The sequence below is a fragment of the Bos indicus x Bos taurus genome, chromosome 5 (assembly GCF_003369695.1).
Source record: "Bos indicus x Bos taurus breed Angus x Brahman F1 hybrid chromosome 5, Bos_hybrid_MaternalHap_v2.0, whole genome shotgun sequence".
In the NCBI taxonomy this organism is placed as follows: Eukaryota; Metazoa; Chordata; class Mammalia; order Artiodactyla; family Bovidae; genus Bos; species Bos indicus x Bos taurus.
This window is the reverse complement of record NC_040080.1, coordinates 93909885-93935544: the sequence shown is the minus strand read 5'-3', so window position 1 is coordinate 93935544 and position 25660 is coordinate 93909885. Positions and strand designations below refer to the sequence as shown.

Sequence of the window (25660 nt, the reverse complement as noted above, 5' to 3'; positions counted from 1 at the left end):
AGGGTCGCCGTGATGTAATGGCAAGGACACTCGGAGTCGTGCAATCCTAACATCTCATAGCTTTGATACTTTAGACCGGTTCCGTAACCGTTCTGGGCTTTGGCTTCTACATCTGTAGAGAGTGGATAACAAAACTTCCTATCTCACTTGTTGTGTTAAAAGTAAACGAAAGAGGAAAAAAAAGTAAACAAGAGGGTGTACCAGAACGCTTCGGCCGGCTCTCAAGAATTGTACAAGGGGCGTCAGAGCCGTAACTCCTCCCCACCCCCTAAACACGCACATTACCAACCAGCAGTCGCCGCTAATATAGCTTGCCCCCTCCCAAGGCATCTTGGGCCGTGAAGTCCTTTGGTGGCCACACCCTCGTTGGCTGCAGTGGAAGTGAGAACTACGCCTCCCAGGATGCAGCGGTGAGGCAGCCACCAAGGCCGCCCTCTACTCCGCCCTCCTTACGCACAGCCTCTTGGGATATGTAGTCCCAGTTCTGCGCTGGTTCAACAGGAAAAAAGTGCAGGAGAACCACAAACCCCAGAAGCCCTCGCGCCCACTCGTCTCCCTCCCTCTCGGAGTCCGAGTGCTGTTTTTGTTGTTGGTGAAAGGTGAGGGAACAGCTGATCCGTCTGTGGGGTAAGAAAACTTGGCCTAATTTGGGGGCGATCTTATGGGGGGTCACCCCACTTTCCAATCTGTGAAAGGATCATCGAAGGGAACCGTAGAAGGGGGAGCAGGAGCGTTTGAGCGTTAACACTTTCCGTACTGGAGAAGCCATCCCCACTGTTTCGGGAGTTCTTGGTCTCATGGGGGGCCTGATCACGGGGGTGCCCTCTTACGGCTCTTGCCTCCCTCTCAGTCCTTCTCTATAAAGCGTGATACGCTTAAGGGAACTCGAGGGAGGCTGAAGTCCGCTCGTTCTCGGCCCAGCAAGACTTGGCCCCACAAACCTTCCCTTTCCCCTTACCCTCTACGCTGCTCCCCTCAACCAGTCCAAAGGCCTTCACTACGCTGGATCCGTGGGGAGGGAAGCCTTCCAAGATGTAGAATGTCAAAGAACTCTAGAGCCCTACAGCGTGGTGGGGGGATGGGAACCCCCCACCCCTACCCCCGCAAACACCTGAATCTGGCTACACATACACACCTTAGGTGCCCATAACTCTCTTTCAAACCTGGGGGATATTTCCAGCTGTTACGAATTTTGTGGGGAATATTGTCTTGGGTGCCCAGGACAATGTCTTTGAGAACAATTCGGCCCCTTTTAGAAAGCCAGAATTGTATTGAAGGGGAAAAAACATAGACTAGTTTTCACTAGGGATTTTTCAGAGATGAAAATAAAGAGACACCTCTTGTTGTCAATTAAGTCTCCATTTTGGAGGGAGAAGTAGCTCCATTTTACAGAGCTGGCCCACCTTCCCTTCTCTACTGAGTTTCTGTCTTTTAAAGTCCCTGCCCACCTGACTTAAGCCTGGTGTGGGTTTGTGATGTTTGAGGGTGTGCACATGACTAGTGGCTGTGGTTGACACAGGACTCAGTTCAGTGGGCTGGAGATGAGAGTTGATGAGGGCCATCTCACAGTCCTCCGCTGCAGAGTTCTCTTGATTATTGTTACCTTTCCTCACTCTACCCTCACATTTTCCAGTGAACTCTCCTCACCCAACTTAGAACACCTTTCTTCTTAATCCCATCCTATAGCATGCCTCCAACTACCAGTCCAAGCAGATGGAAGGGTTCAGACATTTAGAATTGAGGCTAAGGGGAACAGAGAAAATGAGGGGGAAGGGGAAAACTAGAGATGGGTTAACAGTCAAACCCGTAGGTTTTGAGCCCTGCTCAAGACCTGAAGAAAAGAATGTGAGGTTCTTTTTGAACTGTTTCTCTTCCTCTCAACATTATGTGTACATTTCCCCGTTCCAAGGGCCCATACTTCCAGGCTGTCCCTACTGGGGGTGGGGCCCCCACATTCCATCTCCCCACAGCACCACATTCCTACTGAGTGTTCCACCTCACCCTTGAAGCAGCCACCTCCAGAATTCTTGACTTTCTGGAGTAATAATTGAGGGAGAGAACCTGTATTTCCATCCTTTCCCTTTGTCTCTTGGATAAGAGTACAGGCTTTATTATTATTATTATTATTCATGGCATAAGACAGGCAAGAGATGGGAAGAGAGGGTGAGAGTTCACAGGCTTCAGGATTGGTCAGCCACATTCCAGCTCCAAAGACTGGCTTGTTACTTTCAGAGATGGCTGCTGTTTTCAGGTGTCATAAGTCATTTCTGGGTACAGCTGGACTGAGCAAGGAGACCTGCTCAGGATGAGGGAGGGCCCACACCTCAGTTGGAAGTTGAATTCAAGAGCCAGAAGATGTGAGGGATGGGGTGAGGAGATGGAGGCTGAAGAATTTGGAATATCCAAGGCTATTAAGAAATGGAAAAGAAGGGACTGACTTCAGGAAGCAGATTCTGGGGTACTGAGGCTTGGTCAGTGAGGCTGTGAAAAGGGAGCAGAAATTAGATCTTAATTCTAGGAAAAGCTTATGACTCAGAGGGTGCAGTGTGAGACAAGATGTGTACCGACCACAAAGGCCAGGCCAATGCCCTAGAAACAAAGATCGATACCTTTAAAGAGTCCTGTAACTCACAAGGGTTGGAAACCAGATACACCTTCATCTCTAGGGGCAAGGGCTGTGGGTGGGTAGGGACAGAGTTGTGGGACAGAGAGGTAGAGGGGAGAGACTTTTTAGGATATTAAATCTTTGTTTCACAGGAGGGCAGATAGCTCGAGACCAGAATGGAAGAGTCATCACTAAGCCGGGCACCATCCCGGGGTGGAGTCAACTTTCTGAATGTAGCCCGGACCTACATTCCCAACACCAAGGTGGAATGTCACTACACACTCCCGCCAGGCACCGTGCCCAGTGCCAGTGACTGGATTGGCATCTTCAAGGTATCCCTAGATCCCCTTGGGCTCAGGTTTATGGGTCCTGGGTGGTTTGGAATAAGGGGAATGACTTGGTTTCTGGATTCGCAACCTCATAATGATAGGGAAGAAGGGAGAAGGATGTCAGAAATGGCTAAGGCCATCTGTGTAAGCAAAGCCCACCTTCTCCCTATCTTAACCTTGCTCTCTCCTGACACACTAGCATCCCTCCACTTTCCCTGTCTCTCAGCATCCTTGCCACAGCCACACCATCCTGCCCGCCCCCATTCAGTCCCTCAGCCCTTTGCACTATCCAGAGCTGGGAGGTGCATCGCCATACCCCTCTCCCACTGTGGGCTCTGACAGGTGGAGGCTGCCTGTGTCCGGGATTACCACACATTTGTGTGGTCTTTGGTGCCTGAAAGTGTTACTGATGGTTCTCCCATCCACGCCAGCGTCCAGTTCCAAGGTACAAGGAAGAGGAAAAATCGGGAGGGAGGGGTCAAAGGGATAGAGTTTGGAAGAGGGTAATGGGCTCACCAGATATATTAATAGAATCATGGGCTTTTCACAGCATCAGGGGTTCAGACATGAAAGGAACAGTAAAGGGCCAATAACGCTGCCTCCTAAGAAAAAAGGAGGGGACTCCTCCTGTGGAATTAGGAGGTAGGGAAGAGGGGAAAAGTGGCTTCGTATTAAGAAGATGCTCATTAGATTCTAAAAGTGTCAAATCTCAGCTCTAATACTTACAAGCTGTTTGACCTTGGGCAAATTACTTACCCTATCTGTGTCTGTTATCGTAACAGTAAAAGGGGATGCCTGGCTTATAGGAACAATATGAAGATTTAAAATGATACAGATAAAGCTGTTAATACAGTGCCTGGCACATAATGGGTACTCAAAAAAATGATAACTAGTGTTGTTACTGGGTTTCCCTAGTGGCTCAGTGATAAAGAATCACCTGCCAGTGGAGGAGATCTGGGTTCAATCCCTGGGTCGGGAAGATCCCCCGGAGGAGGAAACGGCAGGCCACTCCACTACTGTTGCTTGGGATGTCCCATGGACAGAGGAGCCTGGCGGGCTATGGTCCATGGGGTCGCAAAAGAGTCGGACATGACTTAGCAATTAAACAACAACAACAGCATTGTTGTTATTGTTGTTGTTATTAAAGAGGGTAGGTTTGGGCAAGAGAGGAAAGAGAGGGCGAGGCAGAAAGGAGGGAAAGAGTATGCCAGGGATCAGAAATAGCCTGTGGGAGACGAGAGGAGAGAAAACAGTCTATAGAACAGGGAGCAAGGGGCTGGAGCCAAAGACAGTGGCTAATAAGATACACCAAGGGGAAGAGGGTCTGCTGAGCACCTGAGGGCCTGGCATCATACTGGGGTCCTGGGTCTGTACTTTTCCCCACAGCCAGCTACCTGCCCAAACCTGGAGCCCAGCTCTACCAGTTTCGCTATGTGAACCGCCAGGGCCGGGTGTGTGGGCAGAGCCCCCCTTTCCAGTTCCGAGAGCCACGGCCCATGGATGAACTGGTGACCCTGGAGGAGACTGATGGTGGCTCTGACATCCTGCTGGTTGTCCCCAAGGCAACTGTGCTGCAGGTGAGAAGAGAGCAGCAGAGCTGCTCCCGGGCAAGGGTGTGGGAGGATACCGTTGCAGGGGGCCCCTCCCACTTCCCTGCCCTCGCTGTAGCCTCAGCTGTGACCTCATTGGGAGTTACCCAAAGCCTTGCCTACAGGAAAGTCTCAGTCCGATACTCACAACCACGTAGGGTAGGAAAGCAGACCACCCACAGGCCAGCATCACTCAGTATTTCCTAAGAACTTTTTGAACCTCCTCCTTCTGGGGCTTCATCCTTCCCTGGACTCTGGAGGAAGCTGCAGAGAGTGGAGGGAGGCTCCTCGGGGAAGGAACGTTCCAAGGGAGGGAAGGATGAGACCCATTTCCAGGATGAGTGAGGAGGGAGAGCAGATCGGTAGGGCCCCAGACCTGTGGAGCAGCTACCCACGTGTGGCTCTTCAGCACTTGAAATGTGACTGGTCTAAACTGAGATGTTCTGTATGGATAAAATAGACACTGGGTTTTGAAGACCTAGTATTAAAAAAAGAATGTAAAAGATCTCAATAATGGTTTATATCAATTCCATGTTGAAATGATAACATTTTTGATCGACTGGATTAGATGAATGAATTCCATCTGTTTCTTATTATTTTCCTTAAGCGTCTACTAGAAAATTTTAAGTTATATATGTAGCTTGTATTATTTTTCTATTGGACCAAATAGAGAAGAATTAGGGACAGGAGGCAGATGTTAGCAAGGAAGACTTCGGAAGGAAGGGGAAAGAGAGGGCCTGATGGGGAGGACGTCCATGCCCCAGACAAGAGGACAGGCCTGGGGAAGGCTCAGAAGGTGGGAATGAGTAGTTTGAGATTTACGCAAACTCCTGCCCTCTGGAACCCTCTAAGCTTATGGAATCACCAGAAGGATGGGAAGAAGATACTCATATCTTACGTAAGTCAGCGGTGGGTGAACTCCTACCCACTTTCTGTTTTTACATTCATTTTTCTTATTTAAACCTTCCAACAATCCAGGCTAGGGAATCACATGACAGATGAGGAAAGAGACTCAGAGAAATTAAGTACTTTGTTAAGGTCACCTAGCTAGTAAAAACAAAAATCATACTGGAGATTTAAACCCACATCTGTCTGACTCCAGAACAAATAGGGTAAAATTAGGGGAGCCATCCCTTTTGTCTGTGTGGATTGAGAAAGACTTCTGCCAGGTGAGGAGTTCCTGCCATTGCTGGGCAAAGAAGGGGCAAGACCTCGGGGACAAAAGAGAAGAGGGGTGGGCAGTAAGAGTTCGGGGAGCCCATGTGTGATGGGAGGTGGGCAGGATTTGGTAGCACACCAGGCCTCCCTGACTCTCCCCTTTATAGCCTGTACTGATGTAACTTCCCCACCCTGACACGCATCTGCAGAGTGGTGGGGACAGGACCTTGGAATGGGTGCTTTGCAGGCAGAACCCAACTTCTCATCCTGTCCCCCGTAGAACCAGCTGGATGAGAGCCAGCAAGAGAGGAATGACCTGATGCAGCTGAAGCTACAGCTGGAGGGGCAGGTGACAGAGCTGAAGAGCCAAGTGCAGGAGCTTGAGAAGGCTCTGGCAGCGGCCAGGCAGGAGCATGCGGAGCTGGCAGAGCAGTATAAGGTGGGAGCTGGGCCGGTGGGGGGAAGGTCCTGGCTGCCTACCTGGGGTCCAAAATCTAAACCCAGTAAAATGAAGACAGTGAAAGGGAGATGTTAGTGGGCTCTTAATGGTTCTGGCATCAAAGATACAGGCTGAAGGGCTCACAAGTAGTAGTAAACTGGCTGTGATGGGAGACTTGTCCCAAATTGGTAGTGAGACTCAGTTCTCTGAGTCATAGGAGTGCTGAGATAGGGTGGAGGTGGCCATCTTCACTGGAAGGGGATGTGTCCTTACAGTTTCTTCTTCAAGGAAGGTGACTTGTAAATGTAAAAGATTTTACATTTACAAGGGTAGATGGGTAGGTAGTCAAACTTAGGATTCTACTCCTAAGCCTTTAGTCCACTCATTGCGAGGTGAGTCTCAGCTTCTCTCTTCTTGGGGAACCTTAATTCCAGGGGCTTTCCCGGTCCCACGGGGAGCTCACAGAAGAGAGGGACATCCTGAGCCGACAACAGGGAGACCATGTGGCCCGCATCCTGGAGCTGGAAGAGGACATCCAGACCATCAGTGAGAAAGTGCTAATGAAGGAGGTGGAGCTGGACAGGTGAGGCACCCTTTCCGCCCCATTACTTCCCTTCGTTTCCTGTGACCCTCAAACCTCAGCCTCCTGTGTCAGGCAGGCAAGACCTGCCTGATGGTTTCTCCTTCCCTTCTCAACTTCACTCAGGGTATTCCAGTTCCTAAAGATATCTCTGTCTGCCAAGCTCTCTTCCATCTTTCAGAATAGGAATACAACCTATTCTGTATTCCTTACCTTTAGAAATAATCATTAGTATTTATTGTGCAGCGAAGGTGAAGCAGGAGCTAGGAGTGCAGGATTTGGAAGAACGGAATGGATAGAATGGTCCAGGCAAGATAAGAGAGGGTGGATTTCAGATTTTACTTCAGCAAAGCATAAGATTAGACTCTGTTCTCATTATTAGGAAATGTTAGAACTGGTGATCAAGAAATGTTATGGGATCTTTGCCCTGAAAACAGGTACAAATCATAGAACCTTAGCATTGGGAGAAATGTAATGTATTTAAGAGGGTATGTGAGGGAAGATCACTGCCTCAGAAGGTGGCCTCTTTATCAGAAAGCCATCATTTTTTTTATCTCTTGTGTCATATTTACTCTGCTGTAGCTTTCCTGATTGGTCCTGGTGTAGACCTCTGGAGCCACATAGAATAAATTTCTATCTTCTGCTAGACAACTATTCTCTGTACCATATAGCACAAATATTGGCCACCTCCCTTGCCTCTCCTTCAGATTTTCACCAGGAGAAACACTTCTTTCATCAAATGACATAATTAAGTTTCTTTCATTCAGTGCTGGTAGATTTAATATCTTTTTAAAAACTCTTTGGAGAAAAGCAGCATGCTATCCAAGACCCAGAGTAAAAAGTGAGTTGGTCCCTAAGGCCTCTTCAGTCTAGGATGTGTTAGTCTTGCCCTAGGGAGATACTAAATGTCTAGGTTCTAAATCATGGAATAGAAACGTTGGGATCAAACCAAGCACCTGGAAAAGATCAGGGACTGTCTAGACCAGGGGTCAGCAAACTGTGGCCCACATGCCAAATCCAGCCTACCACGTGGTTTTGTACAGCCCTCAAGGTAAGAATGGTTTTGACAATTTTTAATGCTTGAATAACAAAAGAGTAGTTATATTATGTGACATGTGAAAATCAAATGAAATTCAAATTCCAGTTTTCATAAAAACTTCATTGAGACAGCCAGGCTCATTCATTTACATCCTGTCTATGGCTGTTTCCACACTCCCGTGGCAGAGTTTAGAGGTTGCCACAGAGTCCACACAACCTGCAGAACTAAAATACTTACTCTCAGGCCCTTTACCGAACACATCTGCTGACTTCTGACCTAAATCAAAAGTTTGTCATTAACGATGACTGGCCCCAGATGTCTACAAAAATCTGGGTTCCAGTCTCTTGATTGAGTGCAGACAACTGGGAAGCCATCAGCAGAGCTTCCCTCAAAGAGACACACAGAGAGGAAGGAACAACTATCTACCCCCAGACTGCGCTCCAAAGCCAGCAATCTCAGATACCTGGGGCTTAGACCTAGAATTTGGGTGTCCCAGAGAGGTGGTGTTCTGGGCTAGACGAGCCCCAGCAGAAGGGCTGATGACAAAGTCTGAGTCTTTTTGTTCCTTCTCTGGAAACCGATAAGTCACCTGACATTGTGTCCACCACTCACAGGGTTAGAGACTCGGTGAAGGCCTTGACTCGGGAACAAGAGAAGCTCCTTGGGCAGCTGAAGGAAGTGCAGGCAGACAAGGAGCAAAGCGAGGTAAGGCTCCAAGTTGGTTTGCTCTCTCAGTTGTCCATCCCATGTTTTACTATAAACTTACTTCTACAAATTCAGATGTATAACATTTCCTTATAAAATGATGAAAGCAATTAGATAATTTTGATGGATACCAAACTTTGAAATTGGAGGTTATGGATGACGGTTTTGTTGGCCTCAGCAGCTAACCTGTTTCTGTATCGTGTGTGGTTATACAGTATTGAGTATACCTTGAGTCTCACATACAGACCAGTACAAATGATCATTTTTAAGCTTCTGCCTTGCAATCTCAGTTCACTCTTCACGTCAATAGAAAATACAGTTGAAATTTTATTCTGAGGTTTTCACAAAAATGGATTAACCTGGAAGCACATGTCAGTGCCTGGGGCTCTCCAGTGTGCTAACATGTGAGTCTATACATTGTCTTCCAACATCATTTTTCATAATTTGGAAGAAACTGAAATCAAATATTGAAGCTTCCAAATGACTTCATCAGAACCCAAGGATGGAGAAGCATCCATCCTGTGGGCTGCTAGGGAGAGAATAGAACTGCACATGGCACCAAGGTGTCCAGCCTGAACGACTTGGGACGGAGTTAGTACCATGGACAGAAACAAGTGGCAAGGACGGGGTGGAATGGGAGGTGGAATATGGCGAGTGTGAGAGCCCACACCACATCCAAGTTGAGTTTTGGTCTAAAAGGAAGCGTAGGGGAGCAGACATGAGGCATGGGATGCCTAGATTCACATAAGACCCCAGGCTGTGCCACTGGAGATGGGACGTTCAGGATTGAGTTGCTTTGTGCTGAGAACCCAGGAAGGGCTGGCCAGGGCTGACAGTTTGAGTTTGTGTTAAATCTGAGGAGTGGAACCTTGGCTTTTCTCATCACAGAGGTCCATCTGCCCAGTCACCCCAAATATGTATTCCCTTTCCTTACCTCCTCTCCACCTCCACCAGGCTGAGCTCCAGATGGCACAGCAGGAGAACCGCCGCTTGAATTTGGAGCTGCAGGAGGCCAAGGACCGGCAGGAGGAGCAGAGTGCTCAGGCCCAGCGACTGAAGGACAAGGTGGCCCAGATGAAGGACACCCTCGGCCAGGTCCAGCAGCGGGTGGTGAGTGAAAGCCCTGGGCAACAGGAAGCAGCAAACGTTCCAGGGCTGGTTGTAAACAAATAGGGGGAAAGGCATGGCTCAAGACTAAAGAACCCAGGCCTGAGGTCCTGATGCAATGGGGGACAGGAAGGAACCTAGTTGTCTTCCTGGCTCAAGAGATGACTGCTGGGAGCCCTGATTCCATCTCCTCCTCTCTCCCGAGGCTGAGCTGGAGCCCCTGAAGGAGCAGCTTCGAGGGGCCCAGGAGCTTGCAGCCTCAAGCCAGCAGAAAGCTGCCCTTCTTGGGGAGGAGTTGGCCAGCGCAGCGGGAGCCCGGGACCGCACCATAGCCGAGCTGCACCGCAGCCGTCTGGAGGTGGCCGGAGTCAACGGCAGGCTGGCTGAGCTCAGTCTGCACTTGAAGGAGGAAAAAAGCCAGTGGAGCAAGGAGCGGGCAGGGCTGCTGCAGAGTGTGGAGGTAGTGGGATGGGGGATCTGCAGGTTCCTGGTCACTACTGCCCCCACCTCAGTGTGGTCAAATCCCCTGGGGGGACAGAAACAAGGGTGAGAACCTTCATGGACTTAGGGGTGAGGAGGGCCCATGAGGGAGGGATATTCACTGTCCCGGTGTGGCCCCTCCCTGCAAGGAGTGTCCAGTTCCTGATCTTCATAGCACCTGCCTTTGTTAACATCTTGATTCAGATACATGTTCCACCCTACGCCCCAGCCCTGCACGATACCCATTCCTACTCAGCAAGGCACCTTGCTCTCAGAGCCCTTCCTTCTTTCAAGGAATGAGGAAGGCAAGAAGGGAAGATGTCTCTAAATGGCTCCAAAACATTCAGTCCAATAAAGAAGAGACACAGTGAGGAATGGCGCTGTTGCCAGTGGCATCCCTTACCCTTAATGTCCCGTTTGCTTCTTCGGCATCTCCAGGCAGAGAAGGACAAGATCCTGAAGCTGAGTGCAGAGATACTTCGATTGGAAAAGGCAGTGCAGGAGGAGAAGACTCAGAGCCAAGTTTTCAAGACTGAACTGGCCCGGGAAAAGGACTCTAGCCTGGTGAGGCACCCAGCCTCCCCAGAGCCCCAGGCGGGGCCTCCCTAGGCATCAGTGCCCCTTCCCTCTGCCTTGGCTGTGGGCTCAGAAGTGCTGAGCACTCACTTCCCTGGTGGGCGGCATTCCACTTGCAGCCCTCCCATCCCTCATTGGTTGGAAGCCTGCCATGTGCCTTTCTGCTCTCGGCACACATTCTGGGCCCAGTGGGGATGACTCAGGAGAATTCTAGGGTGGCCCTTCTCTGACCACGGCCTCCGCACCCCAGCCCAGAGGCAGTCCTCCCAGTCCCCACTTGGGAGGTGGAGGCAAGGACTCGGGTGAGTCTCCTGCGGTTGAGACGGGGCTCTCGGAGGAGGAGAGTCAGGCCTCCCGTGTGTCGGGGCAAGCGAGGAGTGAAAGCATGAGGAGTCGTGGTTCCACGTTGTGGCATCCAGGTTCTAGGAGGCACGTTCTAGGCTCCAGATTCCATCTGGCCCTTTCCCCCCAGGTGCAGCTGTCAGAGAGCAAGCGGGAGCTGACAGAGCTGCGCTCAGCGCTGCGTGTGCTCCAGAAGGAAAAGGAGCAACTACAGGAGGAGAAGCAGGTGAGAGCCCAGAAGCGCCCCTGGATGCCTGAGAGGAGGACCGAGGGCTGGAAGCTCGGTGTCTTCTTGTCGTCTCTCGACTTAGAGACGGGCATCAGTAAGAAGGGCCCAGAGGCTAAAAATGGGACCATGGCTCCTCTTAGAGGCCTACCTGGCAGGATAGGGGAGGGTTGCTGGGGGAAGCAGGGTGGGCATGGCAGGGTGGAAATCTGCCTTAAACCCTCCCACCTTTTGATGAAGGCATCAAATTCTCAGGAGCTCAGAGATCACCCTGGACGAGGGGAAGGCTTTGTGGGGCTGCCTGGTTCATACCTTCTCAGCTTCTCACACTTCTCCCCACTTCCAGGAACTGCTGGAGTACATGAGAAAGCTGGAGGCCCGCCTAGAGAAGGTGGCTGATGAGAAGTGGAGTGAGGACCCTGCCACAGAGGACGAGGAGGCCGCCGTGGGGCTGAGTCTGTACACCCACAGTCTTGTGACACCCCCACCCAACTCTCCCTCCCCATGTGACCCTCTGGGAGCAGTCTCTGCCCTCCGTGTTTTGCCTTCTTCCTTCCCAGACCCTGGTCCCTGATTTGCTAACTATATTTTTCCTCCAGAGAAGCCAGAGCTGATCCAACCCTCTTTCTTCTCTGCCTGCTCCCTTGCCTACAGGCTGCCCAGCAGCTCTGACAGACTCGGAGGACGAGTCTCCAGAAGACATGAGGCTTCCACCCTACAGCCTGTGTGAGAGTGGGGACCCGGGCTCCTCCCCTGCCACGGGGCCGCGAGAGGCTTCTCCCCTCGTGGTCATCAGCCAGCCAGCTCCCATTGCTCCCCAACTCTCAGGGCCAGCTGAGGACAGTAGCTCAGACTCGGTGAGCAGAGAGGAGAGACTGAACAGGGGCAGGGACAAGGGGTAGGCCCAATCCCAAGTGGCCCAGCCTGCAGAGCAGGGAGCTTTAGCTATACAGGGCTCTCTTTCTCTTGGAGGAGAGCAAGGAAGGCCCAGGCTGTCTTTAAGGCCACCCAGTAGACACCACCCCAAAACCCAGTGTGACCCAATAGCTCACTGCTGCCACCCCCTCTTCCCATGCCCATTTTCTTCCTGTGCACCAACCCCCATCCAAATGCTTCTCCTGGGACTTCCCTGGCAGTCCAGTGGCTAAGACTGCTCACTCCCAGTGCCCAGGTTCCATCTCTGGTTGGGGAACTGCGTCCTACATGCCGTGATTAAGGCCCAGTACAGCCAAATAAATTAACAAAAATAAACATTAAAAAAAAAAATGCTTCTCATGCCCCACTCTTACTGCAGCCCTCTTAACAACCTCGGCCTAGTCTGCTCGTCCCTTACCTGCCCCAGCACTCTGCTCCCCCCGTCTTGGGACATTACCCCAAGACTCAGCCCTATCCCTTTGGTGCCCAGGAGGCTGAAGATGAGAAGTCGGTCCTGATGGCAGCTGTGCAGAGTGGGGGTGAGGAGGCCAACCTGCTACTTCCAGAACTGGGCAGTGCCTTCTACGACATGGCCAGGTGAGTGCTCAAGGGGGCAGACAGCAGGGAGGATGCCCGTGGAAAGGGCACCCAGGTGAACAGTCCTCATGCGCTTCCACCACCTCCCTCTTCTTGGCCCCAGCTAAGAAAAGGAGATGTAGCTGTGTTGACGCAGAGAATGACCCAGCACCCCAGATCACTGGTGCCTTCAGGCAGCCCTCCCCAATCCTATCAATGCACATGCGCACTCGGGCCCTGCCTTTAACTGGCTTCTGTGTTGTTCTAGCACTGTCCTCTGCAGAGCCCAAATTGCCCTGCATCCCCCCTCTCCTGCCCCTACGCCTTCCCCAGCCACCAGGTAAGTGCCTAGGCTCTGTCAGGGGTTGAAGGGAGGTGACCAAGGCCCCCAGGGACAGGAACAGAGAGAAGACTGGGGTCCAGCATCCCTCTGGTCACCCCGCAGATGCTGTCGCTCCTCTCTGACTCCCCTGGGCAATCCTTTGGGTGGCGGATTCAGGTATCAGATTGTGCCCCGCCTGCACCCCCCGCCACCCGCCTTCCCTTTTCCCCCTGCAGGTCAAGAGGGGAAGGCAGGGAGGCAAGAGAGGTTTTATCGTCCAGCCCCCAGCTTCTCCTGGATATGAGATGGGCTCGGGGCAAGGAGGAGGTGATGCTGTCATCCTTCCAGGCTGGAGCAGGAAGATGAAGGACGATGTCAGACTCATTTTCAGCCTCATTAGGCAGCAGACGGAGATGGAGGGAGGAGAGCAGGGGGTTGGGGGAAGGGCTGTGTACTGGAGCAACCAGCAGGGACTAAAGAAAAGAGGGCACGGGGGAGCCTGGAAGCTAAGGCTTCCAGTGCTGTGGGGAGAGGGGACTGTGAGAGGCTTGGAGAGGACGTTAGGAACAGGGTCATCTGGGAGCCCCCGTGTGTGGGTCCCCCTCCCTGAGATCCAAAAGCCGAGAAGGCAGCAGAGCATGCTGACCCTCTCTTTCCCCTCTGTCTTTCTCTAGTGGCTTTGCTGTGGGTCCCTTGACAGAGGCCAGCACTGGGGGCCCTGCCACCCCGCCGTGGAAGGAGTGTCCTATTTGTAAGGAGCGCTTCCCAGCCGAGAGTGACAAGGATGCCATGGAGGACCACATGGATGGACACTTCTTTTTCAGCACCCAGGACCCTTTCACCTTTGAGTGACCCCACCCCCCACTCCCAGTCCACACACAGACACACACTTACACACATACACACACTCATGCATAGACATACACTTAGATTTCATGCCTCTTTTCCAACACCCTCCACTCCATGATATTCTGTTGCCTGAAAACACCCCAGGCTCCCCAACATCATCCTCTCCCAGCTGGCTCTTCTGTCCAGGCAGGGGTTCCTTCTTGGAAGCAGTGGCTGAATTTACTCCCTGAAAGCGGTTTTGGAGGAACCAAGATGGAGGAGGCCTTCTCTAGGGGGAATGGAATCACCCCCTCCTGGCTCCGGTTGCTTCTGTTAGTCACACCAACCACTGCACCACCACCACCACACACACTCACACTCTCTGATGCCCCAAAGCCAATTCCTGGGGCACGCCCCCCCCCCCTTTTGTTCGGGGTCTGTGTTTGTTTACCTGAGTTTTCTCTGGGGCCTGCATTGACATCATGACCTCTTTAGGTCTCTTCCGGTTCTGAGCTTCTCTGGTTCCTCCTCCTGTTCCCCCGCTGCCTTCCATACCCCAACCCAGCCTTTTCCATACCATTAGATATAAGTTTGGAGGTTTCTTTTGTATTTTTGAGGTTTTCTGTACTTTATCTCCTGTCCCTCTCCACCACCATCCCCCAGGGTCCTCACATGGAAAGAAATAATGTACTTGTGCCTTCTCTGAGGGATGGGGGAACAAATGGTCCCAGGTGTCCCCACTTGCCAGCCCTCCCTCGCTCACCACATCCCCCTTCAGCAATAAGAGCTCCCCCCACATTGCTCTCCCCCTGCCAGTAGTTGAACAAATATATTTATATGATATGTATAACTATTCTAATAAAATGTGTTCTTATCATGAGGTGTGACTAGAGCAAAAATGCTCAAGACCTCTGGCTCTTAGACCTTGGTGGAGGGAAGAGGAAGGGAGGAAGGGCCCCCCCAGCCAGCCCCATGCCTTAGGGAGGAGACTAGCAGTATTTTTCCATGATGCCTCCTGATACGCTGGCCACCGGTGGGAAGTGAGGAGAGAGGAACCTTTGTCTCAGATGGGGGTCTGGTTGGGGAACACTGCAGTGCAGGAGGGGGCAAACTGAGGGGGAGGGGAGGGTTGTTCCCAGGTGGAGCAATGTGGGACCTGGGATATGGGCCGAGGTGTGTGTCTCGAAAGTAGGGTGAAGTTTCCACCGCTGAGACCTTTACTCTCCAGCCTTCACTGTACCTGAGCCAAAGGACAGACATTACTCCCGTTAAGAGTACACCCCTTTGAGTATCAGCTTGGTAAAAAATGTCCTAAACCTATCTCTAGAATTATTTGAATTTCTCCCAACCCTGCCTCCCTCTCTCCCTCTGTTCCAATCTTCAGATACATGCAGACTCTACAAACACAAAAACACATTCATCCACCCTAACTAGCTTCACAGGCTAGACAGACACACACGCAGCATCACAAAGCATGAATTAAGGACCCACGTGCTCACCAAGGCTCTCGGCAGTACCCAGCATTAGCCGTGTCTACAGCCCACTGTTCTCCACTCCAGTTGCTGTCTTATCAGCCACCCTCCATTCCCTTCAGGGCCCATGGATGGGCCACCCCCACCATTCCCTCTCTGCATCCACCTGAAACCTTCCTTGCCCACCCCCTTCCAGCCCCACCTGGGTGACATCTTACATCCTTCCTTCTCTCACGTTGCTGTCTCCTAGCAACCCCATCTCATTCCCTGAATCCCTTCCAAGGAAATTAGAGATAATGGATCTCTCCTCTCTCCATCTCTACTCCTCTTTATTGATCCTCCTTTAATGAAAGTTAATTATAACAATGATTTAATTAATAGAATCCCTCTCTTCCTTTATTGCTTCCCGTATTAAGACTATTAATAAATACGAGCTGGGCTGACAGAGGCATCTATCACCCGCCTGGGATTCCCCCAACCCTCCTTTTTTCCTCCCCCTTATCCCCTCCCTCTCTTGGCCTATAAACTTGCCGGGGTAGTGGGGGTTAATCAGAGAGGAATTATGAGCCAACATCCCCAGCAGGAGGTGCATTTAATGAAATCACTTGTGATTTATGTCTGGGGGAGGTTGGAGAAGGAAGAATCTGGAACCCAGACATCCTGCTTCTAGAAAGGTACCGCCCCCCCAGTGCAAAAGAGGAGGAAGGGAAGCAGAAAGAGGGACCCAAGGCCTTTACTGCCACCCCACAGCCCCTGCAAAGCCACACACACCCTGGCAGGAGCCACAAGGGTAGCTGCACAAGGCCATCGACACAGAGGCTGCCAGACTTAAAGTGCTTCTGAGGAGTGTAGTGTAAGTTTCACTCTTTCCCACCTCCACAGCTACATAGGCCATTTTCACCTCTTTCCCTTCTCCCCAGCCCAGTTCTGCTTCACCTTCCCAATCTACTCCGCACTCTCCTCCTTCATGAGGCTTCCCCAGTCCCTCATCAGACCCCTCAACCTGGGCATCTAGAATTTCCAGCCCCTCCTTTCTCTGCCCTTAGTATGTCTTCTGGTGTGCAGTCTGCACCTTCAGACTAGGAGTTCCCTGGAAATGTAGAATGATTTCTCTTCCTCACTTATGATTTTCCTACCCCAGGTGCCAGTGCCTGACACGGGGCGCTCAGGGGAGAGTAAATGACTGCACAGGCAGGGAAGGAAGACAGCTGGGTTCCCATCAGAGTTTTCTCCTGCTCACGGTGAGGTATTTGGCAACTCAGCCTTCCTACTGTTCCCCTCCTGTAATGGATCGTCTGTCTTCCTCTGCTTCCCAGTACTCTTGCAGAAAGTGATGGACCTGAATGGGCTCAGACCAAGTAGCAGCAAATAGGAACTCAGGTGTCAGTATTTGGGGAGGGATGAATGAGTCCAAACATCACTCCCCCCTTACAGAAGCTCAGTGGCGGCCTGTTACCTACAGCAATGCAATGTGTGCAGTCGGGGCACTTCACCAACTCGCCTTTCCATTTCCTACCCTACCCTGGGGAACCCTGGACTCCAGTTTTACAGAACCACTCCACAGAAATAGGCACTGCTTTTGTATGCCTCTGAGCACATGCTTTTGCCTCAAAAGACACCTCCTCATGAAGCCTTTCTTCATCCCCTTCATTATCCTCTGAGGTACCACATGCTAGCACTTTGTCAAAACTCGCTATATGTGTTTGCAAGTTTTTCTTCTCTCTCAATGATATGCAGCTTGAGAGAAGGGGTACTTAATTAATCAAGACTCGGGGAGACAAAGCTTCCTGTGGATAATGACATGGGGGCTGAGTCTTAATGAATGTGTACTTGTTAGCTTAGTGTATGCAGGCAGACAGGACAAAATAGGGAAGACCGAACTCACTAAGAAATCCCAACGCTAAGAAATCTTGATCCTCACTCAGCTCTGAATGAGGATTGGATATGACGTGGGAAGTGAAGCTGGACAGATGGATCATAGACATCTACTCATACATTTCCTCAACAAACTCTCACTGAATGCCTACTATGTGCTAGGTGCTGTTCTAAGCACTAGGAAGCTGCATGAACAGATAGGAATGTGTACACTCAAAGAGCTTACACTCTATTGCAAGATCATGAAAGTCCAAAGAAACCAGTTAGGAACCCACTGTAATAACCCGGGCCAGAACATTGAGCCTAGAACTAGGGAGTTTCCTGGTGGTCCAATGGTTAGAACTTGGCACTTTCACTGCAGTGGCCCATGTTCAATCCCTGCTTGGGAAACTTAGATCCCAAAAGCTGATCAGCGAGGCCGAAAAACAGTGTACACTGAACTTAAGCGGTGTCAAGAGGCAAAGAGGCAGAATTCTTTAGAATGCAGAATTAGTGGGACTTGTTAATAATCAGATATGGGAATTGAACAGAAGGAGTCCTGTTGATCCCAGGTTTCTGCTTTCAGTGACCAGATAACCAGTGATGCCATTCACCAAATTAAGAATACAAATGGAGAAATAATACCTTGGGGGAAAAGGTTATCAGTGCAGTTTTGCCTTGTTGAATTCTCAGTGTCTTAAAGATCTTTCAAAGGAGACAGGACCCCAGTAGACAATTGGATAGATATTTAAGTCCAGAGCTCAGGATGGGTTTAGAGCAGAAGAGAGAAACTTAAGATCCTTGTAAGTAAAGATGATACAAGTGAAGAAAGATTACCCAGGCCTCCCTGAGTGTAGAGTGAGAGGTCAGAGGACCAAGGGCAGCACTCAGGAGACCATCAACATGGAAGAGAAGGATGGGGAGTGCTGAGCCATGGAGAAAATAGAAGAATCAGAGAGGTAGGAAGCAACTCAGGGGAGGTGAGTCAAGGAAAAAGGCCACAGCAGCAGGTGCAACAGAGAAGCCAGGGAAAGTTTCCCTGGAAATAGCTGGTTTGACAGCCAGGAGGTCACTGGCAACTCAGCAAGAGGCACTTAAGGAGAGTGTTTCAGGTAGAAGTAATTGTACAGCTGGACTTCATAGAGCCTGAAACAGATACCCTGCAATAGATATGCAATTCTTCTGACCCATGGGAAGTGGGGACATGTCTCTAGTCTCACAGAAAAACAAGGACTCCTAAGTCAAGGTGTAAGTACAATCAAGGGTGGGAACCAAGATGTCTGGATCCCACATCAAAGATCCTGCTGCCTGTGACCAATCAGATTTAGGCACTCTCTAAGCCTGCACTGCCCACATGGTGGCCACCAACCACACGCCACTACTGAACACTTGATTTTTTTTTTTTTAATTTCTTTTGCTTTTTGGCCTTGCAGCATGAGGGATCTTATTTCCCCAACCGGGGATAGAACCTGTGCCCTGTGCAACAGAAGCTTGAGTCCTAACCATTGGACCACCAGTGAAATCTCCACTAAAACACGCTTGAAATGTGACTAGTGTAGACAGATTTGTCAACTGCAAATCGCATAACAAATTTCATATTTAACACCAAAACTAAAACAAATTTAAAATAATGTTATATTGACTGCATGTTGAAGGGATATAATATTTTGAATAGATTGGGTTAAATAAAATACATTATTAAAGGTAGTTTCACCTAGTTCTTTTTCAAATGTGGCTATTAGAAGATTTTGGGCTTCCCAAGTGGCACTAGTGGTAAAGAACCCACTATCCAACGCAACAGACGTAAAAATGCCAGTAAAAGATGGGTCCAGAAGATCCCCTGGAGGAGGGCATGGCAACCCACTCCAGTATTCTTGCCTGGAGAATCTCATAGACAGAGGAGCCTGGCGGGCTATGGTCCGTAGGGTCACAAAGAATCAGACACAACTGAAAGCGACCTAGCATGCATGCAGGCACTAGATTTTAAATTATGTATGTGACCCATATTAAATTTCTACTGCACAGCATTAGTCTAAGCTTTGCCACTAAATAGGACCCCTACAATACCCAGCCTCCCAACATCCTCCTAGCAGAAACAGAAAGGCCTGGAATCCCAAGATTGCATTCTGTAGGTACCTGTATGTCTCATGCTCCCAATGCCAGAACCCATAGCAAGAGATTCCAGTGTTCAGTACCCAACCTCCCCAGTTTTTCTGTGCCTGTCCCTTCTTCTCCAGGTACCTGTTGATAATCAGATAAGAGCAGAAATGTCCTATTGTAACTCCCAGAAAAGTAGATTTTTCCCCCTACCTAAGAGTTCCAAATCTCTCTCCCATCCCTAAATTTAAAAGCCATGTCTTCCTGTTACCTCCATTTCTCAACTCCTTCTTTGCCTTTCTGAAACCTTGAAAATCTCTCAAACGGGTAGAAACACAGCGTGATAGCAATCACCAGGATTTAGAGATCTTGGCAAGCCACTCCAGTACTCTTGCCTAGAAAATCCCATGGATGGAGGAGCCTGGTAGGCTGCAGTCCACGGGGTCGCTACGAGTCGGACGTGACTGAGCGACTTCACTTTCACTTTTCACTTTCATGCAATGGAGAAGGAAATGGCAACCCACTCCAGTGTTCTTGCCTGGAGAATCCCAGGGACAGCAGAGCCTGATGGGCTGCCATCTATGGGGTCGCACAGAGTCGGACACGACTGAAGCGACTTAGCAGTAGCAGCAGCAGCAGCAGACTTAGTTTGCCGTATTTCCTAATCACGTGACCTGGAGTGAAACACCTCATCTCTCTGAACCCTCATCTGCAAAACGGATCTGTGATGATTATATGAGATCAGCTGTGTAAAACACCTTGTGCAGAGCCAGTTACTTTGTAACTTGGGGTTTCTCACTTTGCTTCTTATCCCTGAATATCTGGAGAATTAGGAAAAGAAACAGCAAACTCAGTTTCATGTATATGGACTAATAGAATCTTAAAACCAAAAAGGGGCTTAGAGGTATATTTCCAGCTTCCCATTCAGTGCAGAAATCTCCTAGACTCCATCCCTTATTGGTAGTCATCCAACCTCTGCTTAAACATCTCCAGGGGCCATTCATTGGTTCACTCAATAAACAAGAACAAGGCACTGTGGGAGCCACAAAGAAGGGCAGACACAGTTCTCGCTGTTAAAGAGCCTACTTATATAATAGCAAAAAGGATAGAGAAATTACTATCACATAAGATAAACATTGGTATGTGCCAGTCAAGGTACATACAGAGCCAACAACCTTATAGGTTAATATATGTGCAACAAAGTGTAGCTCTAATGTTGAAATCCCTCCTAAATCCCAGACCTCCGTGTTCCCATTCATTTCATGGAAAATGCAGCAAGATCCTTCCACATTAGATCTTGGGTCACTCTCTTTTTTTTATTTTGTTTTTGGCTGTGCTGGGCCTTCATTGCTACATACGGGCTTTCTCTAGATGCAGCAAACTGGGGCTGCTCTCTAGTTGCGCTGTGTGGGCTTCTCACTGCAGGGGCTTCTCTTGCTGTGGAGAACGGGCTCTGGGCATGTGGGCCAATAGTTGAGGCATATGGGCTTAGTTGCTCTGCTGCGTGTGGGATCATCCCAGATCGGGGATCCAAACCACGTCCCCTGCATTGGCAGGTGGATTCTTAACCACTGGACCACCAGGGAAGTCCCATGGGTCATTCTTAAGGAGGACATTTTTTGTAAAAACCTTTAAAATTCCAGGAGGGTGTGACCATGGAAAAGGCTAGAACAGATAAATGGTAGCACAGGTATAGGGAGAACTGCAAGATCCTCTGGCCTCTTCTGTCTCAGAATTTCTAGGAATCCCTAGATGTCTACCCTAGATGTACAGTCCCTTACGTACTACCAGCAATTCCTGTCGCCCTGGGAAGCCCTGAACATCCCCACTCTCGGGGCTCATCCAAATGTCTTCCTGTGTGCTCTTCTTTTCTTTTTCATCCCATCCCTCTTACATTTTTTCATCTTTTATCACCATCTCTATGATTTTCTTTGTGTCCATCTGTGCTTCAGTCTGTCCCTCTCATTACTTTGATTTGGCGTATCTGATATTCTCAAGGTCTTTCTGTCTCTCAGTCTCCCTCTCTTTTACTCTTTCATCATTCTCGATTTCTTGGTTGGTTTCCATTTTCTGTCTCTGGCCTCGCTTTCTCCCCAGCTGCCGCAAAGCCATAAACCCAGCCGGCCCTGCAGCAGGCAGCCGCCAATCACTGGGCTCCAGGAGTTGCGGGGAGGGGGCTGCAGAGAGAAGGGGGCTTGGAAAAGCTGGGGCGTTGTTGCTACAGCATGGGAGGGGAGAGGCAGAAAAGAGCAGAGAGATGCCACTCCCAGAAGGCGACCACAGCTTTCCTGCAGGGAGCAGACGCCTGACCCCTCTTTCTGTTGGGAATCAGGGTACCTGGGTCCTTCCCCTGTACTCCCCAAATTGTGATTTCTCATCTAAAACCACAGGTCACAGGTCACTCACTCCACCAGAGATTTGCCGCCTCTTTCATTTTTAGGCTGTCCCAAGATGAAGCAGCTAAGGGACCCTGGGAGTCTCGGGATGTTTGGGACATACGTTACATGAACAATGGGACAATAAATGGATGATCAAGACATGGTGCTGGGAAGACACGGAGAAGAGGCAGACTCTTAATTGGTCAAGGGCGAACCCGAAGGTTGCGCAATCCAGGCTCCTTACTTGCTACCTGCATCCCCAAAGCAGGACTGACAGCCTGAAACCCTGGTCCCTAGTCTAGGCTGGGATTGGGCAGTTTAGGTGCTATATAAGGAGCAACTATCCAGCTTATCAACAGGAAACTACAGGGCCTGGGGAAGGGGAGGGGTGCTAGAAAGGGAAAGCAGGAAAGGGGAGGGATTAGTGAGAGATTTTAGGAGAAGACAGAGGAGGAACTTTCCGTTCTGTTCGGGCCCAGCGAGTGGTAATTCCTGGTGTGCCGGCGACCCCTGCCGGCTGCGCACCTCACTGCTCAGGAGAAGGGAAGGAACAGCCGGCCTGTGTGGGTCGCAGCGTGGGTTGAATACGACACTGTGTTTTGTGAGGGTGTCACCGTACAGCGGTCACGGTGCCTGTGGTACCCCACCTGAGATTGTATGTGGGCACCCCTGGGTGATGGCAGTAATATGACCGAGCACAAAAGTCACAAAGTTCAGGCTCTGAACTCCTGGCTGCCCCTCAGGGAGTCCAGACTGCGAAGAGGGAGGTCTCTGAGCGCAACAGACGCCTCACTAACGTCATGTATGAACCCACTCGTTGAGGCTCTGCGGGCATCAAAGTAAAATTTACCTGTCCGAGTTTAGGGGGGAAAGTGTGGACTTTGGAAGCAGACTTACCTAGGTTAAAATCCTGATTCCCTGTACTAGCCATCTGACCTCAGGCAAGTTACTTAACTTCTCTGAGTCCAATTTCCTCACTTGAAAGGCATGTTAATACCCATCTCACAGGGTTATTGTGAGTGTAGCCCATAGATAGATGCTAATTTTCTGCCTCCCTTTTCCTTTACCTCCCACCCCAAAGATGCGGCAGGGATTGCAAAAGGCAAATGAACTGAGGATATTGTTGACACTGATGATGGTGGTGGTTTATATTTACATCACTCACGCAAATCATTTTAAACATATTTTTAATACGTGGCTTTTTTCCTTTTTATTAGCCAAGCACATCATGATCATGTTTTATTGGGATAGAAATATCCTGATGTTATGGCAGGTATGTAGAAGGACAGCCTTATGAAGTGATAACAAGGCATGACAAATCTTTCTTTATTGTGATACATTTTCATTACTCAGGTTAATCAGGAATTACCCATTAGAACAAGGGCTTAAGATAAGTACATGACAGTCATCTGTGCAGATCAGAATCTCCTGATTTTCCAATGGGTATCTAATTGTTATTGCTGTTGTGGGGGGATGATTAATGCTTTGATTGAACTGGTCTTAAAACATTAGAATAACTCGAGATATGACAGGCAGTTAGAAACAGTATATTCTGAAATTTAAAAGAGGACAGATTTCAATTCTACCGAAAAATATCTAACCATTACAGCTGTCCAGTGACAGAGGGCAAACTGCTCATGAAGTAAAGAGCTCCTTTTGGGGAGAAATACTGAAGCAGAAGCTGGCTGATGCCCTGGCAGGCTTACTGTGAAAGAAATCTGGGCTGCAGAGGGAGCCTGGATAAGAGGCCCTTTGAGGTGCCTCCACGAATACACTGCCGTGAATAATGAATACTTAGCTCTGTATAAGTGTTGTCCCAAATGACGTTACTGCCATACCCAAGGCCATTGTTTGTCACCATGGGGTGGGATGGGGGGAGAGTAATAATAACTATATACTTTTTCCATTCAAGACTATTCTTCCCAAGGAAAGTCAAGATTCCGGGATTGTTCCCTCTTTAACCATCCCCACATTCCTCTAATTCTTTTTTTTTTTTTTTCTATCTTCAAATATCTTAAAGAAAATTTTGCTTTAAAAAAAAAAAGACATTTTTCATCTTTTAGTTTTCTGCCTCCAAGAGGTGGGCAAGCAATAGGTGGGGGCAGAGGAGGAAACAAACATTTATTGAGTTCCTATTTAGTGTAGCTGCTGTCATTTTTGCATTTAAGAAGTGTGTATCTGCTCTCATGCAGGTTAAACATGAGAGCAGATACATGTGTATGTGTGTGTTAGTCGCTCAGTCATGTCCAACTCTTTGAGACCCCATGGACTGTAACCCGCCAGGGTCCTCTGTCCATGGAATTCTCCAGGCAAGAATATTGGAATGGGTTGCTATTCTCTTCTCCAGGGGCTTTTCCCAACCCAGGGATCGAACCCGGGGCTCCTGCATTGCAGGTGCATTTCTTTACCATCTAAGCCACCTATAGTCTTTTGTAAATGTGATGGGGCCACACATTTTTTTTTTCCCACTCTTCAGGCTTCTCTGTGGGATTTTGGTTATCTGGCTGCTTGTGGGGGTATCCATATGCAAATCCTCCAAGGATTTCAATTCTTCCTATGTATACACAGGAGTTATTCTTCTGGCTTCAGAATCTTTGTGCAGGACACCAGCTTTGTCCCTATCCTGGGCACAAGGGTGTTACCATATCAGGACTCCTGCCTCCTCGCATTCCGTGTGTGCATGATTTCCTTTTCCATCTTTGTCACAGTGCACGCAGATCCCTGTGCCCAAGCTCTGCCACACGAAGCCATGCGTGTCCCACAACCCCTCCTTCCACCTCTGTGAAGAGTCCTTGGCACCCTCCCCTCCTGGCCACCCCCACTCCCCACTTTCCATGCCAGGAGAGATCTAATTACACAGAAATTAGTACAGAGAAGGATCGTTTGCTTTTATGGCATCAGCGCCAGGGCAGTTGTAAATCTGGGGCTGCTGCTGCAACTGCCTCTGGGCACTGTGCAGGCTGTAGGGGGGCTCTCACCTCTGTACCCCGCTTTGCTCCATCTCTGCCCAGCTGCCCAGGGCTCTAACTCTGCCCAGGACCCCAGAGCCCTATCATATACCCCCTCTCAAAAGGAGGAGGAGGCCTGTGAAAGGGGAGGGGTCAGTCATAAGATGACACATACTAGCTGCTCAATAAATGTTCCCTGAATAAGAGAAGGGTTAATCCTAGCAATGCTAACCACCACTAGGTCCCCAGCTCTGGTGGCCAAGGGATGACTATTCCTACTAAGATTTCTCCCAAAATATTTAACACTCACTAGAGAGTCTTCAGTGTTCTTGCCTGGAGAATCCCAGGGATGGGGAAGCTTGGTGGGCTGCCGTCAATGGGGTCGCACAGAGTCAGACACGACTGAAGCGACGCAGCAGCAGCAGCAGCAGCAGCAGCAGAGAGTCTTCCCCACCTTCTTATAAACTCAAATGAAGTTTATGGGTCATCTTGACTTCCACTTTAGAGCTCTTGAACTCCTTCTCAGGCAGTATCAGATAATGAAAACAGCCCAGTTTACTAGCTAAGTGATCTTAAATTACACACACACGCTCACCTGAGCCTTGGTTTCCTCATCTGTAAAATGGCAGTTATGAACCTACCTTTCAGGTTCTTGTGAGACATCCATGAGAAAGCACTGAACCAACAGGAAAGTGGTCCACTAATTGTTATTATCACCACTGATTTCTTGTGAGCTTACACTTCCATTTTCTCACCACCCTTAAACTAGCCTTTATCCCAACCAATGCTCACACAAGTGCCACCACACAATTTGGCTCAATAGGGTACGGAGGCAAGGTTGTGTCCAACCTAGAATGAATGTTTCTTTGGGTTATGAGTCTTGTCCAGAGCCAGGGGTGAGGACAGGTGACTCCCACAATCCTTGAGTACCTGTAGACACTGTTTCACCTGTAACCAACTTTCTCCAAGCTCTTATCTTGACAATGATTATTTTGAGCTCCACTATTCTCATGGAGGTTATGAACTTGTTCCTTGGAGTACCTGTGAGTACTGGGTAGAAAGAATCAAGGACTTAAGGAATTAGGAGAGAGAAAG

General features: G+C 49.6%; 1 protein-coding gene across 4 annotated transcripts; it reads left to right on the top strand.

Moving 5' to 3' along the window:
• Positions 1-519: 519 nt before the first annotated feature.
• Positions 520-14696, top strand: CALCOCO1 (calcium binding and coiled-coil domain 1). Of its 4 annotated transcripts, none has more exons than XM_027543068.1 (17): positions 520-627; positions 2758-2937; positions 3277-3379; positions 4321-4511; positions 5962-6120; positions 6555-6703; positions 8354-8444; positions 9399-9554; positions 9757-10011; positions 10470-10595; positions 11080-11175; positions 11522-11630; positions 11830-12032; positions 12584-12687; positions 12935-13006; positions 13112-13165; positions 13663-14696. In XM_027543068.1, the coding sequence occupies exons 2-17, from the start codon at positions 2782-2784 to the stop codon at positions 13838-13840; spliced, it is 2202 nt and encodes a 733-aa protein (XP_027398869.1). In that variant the 5' UTR covers positions 520-627; positions 2758-2781; the 3' UTR covers positions 13841-14696. The 4 variants fall into 4 exon arrangements, with proteins under 4 accessions (XP_027398869.1, XP_027398868.1, XP_027398870.1 ...); XM_027543067.1 differs by having other exon boundaries at positions 12581-12687; XM_027543069.1 differs by lacking the exon at positions 12935-13006 and having other exon boundaries at positions 12581-12687.
• Positions 14697-25660: the final 10964 nt, after the last annotated feature.

Coding starts and splice junctions, on each gene's coding strand:
- CALCOCO1 (XM_027543067.1), top strand. CDS start 2,782: ATGGAAGAGTCATCACTAAGCCGGGCACCATCCCGGGGTGGAGTCAAC. Junction 4,512..5,961: donor CCAAGGCAACTGTGCTGCAG/GTGAGAAGAGAG, acceptor TGTCCCCCGTAG/AACCAGCTGGATGAGAGCCA. Junction 6,704..8,353: donor AAGGAGGTGGAGCTGGACAG/GTGAGGCACCCT, acceptor CACCACTCACAG/GGTTAGAGACTCGGTGAAGG.